Source organism: Triticum aestivum, chromosome 2B, assembly GCF_018294505.1.
Source record: "Triticum aestivum cultivar Chinese Spring chromosome 2B, IWGSC CS RefSeq v2.1, whole genome shotgun sequence".
NCBI classification, from domain to species: domain Eukaryota; kingdom Viridiplantae; phylum Streptophyta; class Magnoliopsida; order Poales; family Poaceae; genus Triticum; species Triticum aestivum.
Genome location: NC_057798.1, coordinates 96,236,061 through 96,237,765, shown reverse-complemented (window position 1 = coordinate 96,237,765; position 1,705 = coordinate 96,236,061). Strand labels below are relative to the sequence as shown.

General features: G+C 56.1%; 1 protein-coding gene and 1 pseudogene across 1 annotated transcript in view; both read left to right on the top strand.

The window, feature by feature from the left end:
* The window catches only part of LOC123043672 (acid phosphatase 1-like), a 5,657-nt pseudogene extending 4,433 nt beyond the window's left edge, over positions 1 to 1,224 (top strand).
* Positions 1,220 to 1,705, top strand: part of LOC123043671 (cytochrome P450 714B1) — a 3,948-nt gene continuing 3,462 nt past the window's right edge. Inside the window, exon 1 of the mRNA XM_044466191.1 lies at positions 1,220 to 1,654. Coding sequence (XP_044322126.1) covers positions 1,369 to 1,654 — 286 coding nt within the window. The 5' untranslated portion in view covers positions 1,220 to 1,368. The remainder of the gene's footprint in view (positions 1,655 to 1,705) is intronic.

Here is a 1,705-nt window from a genome sequence, read left to right as displayed (position 1 = left end):
GGGCACAGCCCGCCAGCCATACACATAGCTCCGCCAGTGTAGCCGCCACTAGGAGACGTCATGTTTGAGCGCCGTTCTCCAACGGCTCCCCTCTGCTGGAGACCTCGGTCGTCGGTGATGAGGGGGGATCGCCGAATTCACGCACGTGGATCATTTTTACTCCCTTATAGTCTAGGTTTTTAGCCTGTTTATTGTCTTGGCTTCGGCAGCAACGATGACTATGCTGAATAAAGATTCTTCATCCGTCGGTCCTATAGTTGGGGATGGATTTGGAAACCAGTCTGTTCATGTAAGGATGGCGTGCGCGGCGATTGCATTCGTGGTGGACCTGTGTCCTCGGGTTCCGCCATTGCGACGGTGTTTGCTCCAGGGTCGGCGTGGAGCTTAGGAGGGTAGTCCCGGAGCGGATACAGATTGTGGTCTGCATCGACGACATCTGAAAGACGGAACGTGTGCTGGGTTCGTGGTTCGTGGATGGCAGGTATGGTTTACTCCTTCAGCGTCTTAGTCGTGGTAAGGTGCCAGATCTGAAGTTCGATGGCGTGTCCGGGCTGTTGCCTCGGTCTGATTCGTTTAACGGCAATGGCTTCACTTTTGGTGAGCCACCTTGAAGGTCCGCAAATTTACATATCAGCCGAGCCGCGTCGAGCTCGGGTGAAGAGATGATCCGTCATTTTTTTTGGTGGCTGCTGTGGTGGTGCCGGAGACAGGTGACGGACGTTGGTGTCAAGCTCATAAATATTTTGCTATTTTTTTAGTTTTGTCATGTCGGTCCTTACATGACTTGCATTTTATTTTTTATGATATGAATGAGACACGCATTATTATGCAAAAAATAATAATACTGTGAATAGACGGATGCTGACCGTACGTGGTGTGTGTGTGCATGCAGGAGCGCTGGGTACCGGGGGGCAGAGCTCGGTGGTGTTCAAGTCGGCGGAGCGGCGGCGGCTGGCGGCTGAGGGGTATCGGATCCGCGGCAACGTCGGCGACCAGTGGAGCGACCTGCAGGGCGACTGCGCCGGCGACCGGGTCTTCAAAATGCCCAACCTCATGTACTTCGTCCCCTGACCGCCCCAAACAATGTATTTTCTCCATCTCAAAATTTTTGTCGTATCTAGATAAATTTAAGATAAAATTTTTAGGACGAGAAGGTAAGATGTAAATAACGTGACGGCCACCGGCGCCGCACCGCTATATATGTATTCCCGTCCAAGATTAAAAGTGGGTTTGGACAATAGCTTGCCGCCGCGTGGTCGCCCGCACCGCACCGGCGTATGCAATCATATCATCTTCCCAACGATTCCCGTTCCCTCCCGCTTACAGCAGAGAGAGAGCGAGAGCTTTACTAGAGTCTAGAGGGGGAGGATGGGGGTGGCGACGGCGGTGGGCGTGGCGGCGAGCCTGTGCTGCGTGGGGGCGTGCGCCCTGGCGCTCTACCTCTACCGCATCCTCTGGCTGGCGCCAGAGAGGGTCCGCCGCGCGCTCAGGAGGCAGGGGGTCCGCGGGCCGCCGCCGTCCTTCCCCTACGGCAACCTCGCCGACATGAGGCAGGCCGCCGCCGCGGCTAAACGGACGCGCGGCGCCGGCGACGTCGTGCACGACTACCGCTCCGCCGTGTTTCCCTTCTACGAGAAGTGGAGGAACGAGTACGGTACGTGCGTGCGTGCGTGGTGCAAAGATCATATGTCCTCTCTCTCTCTCT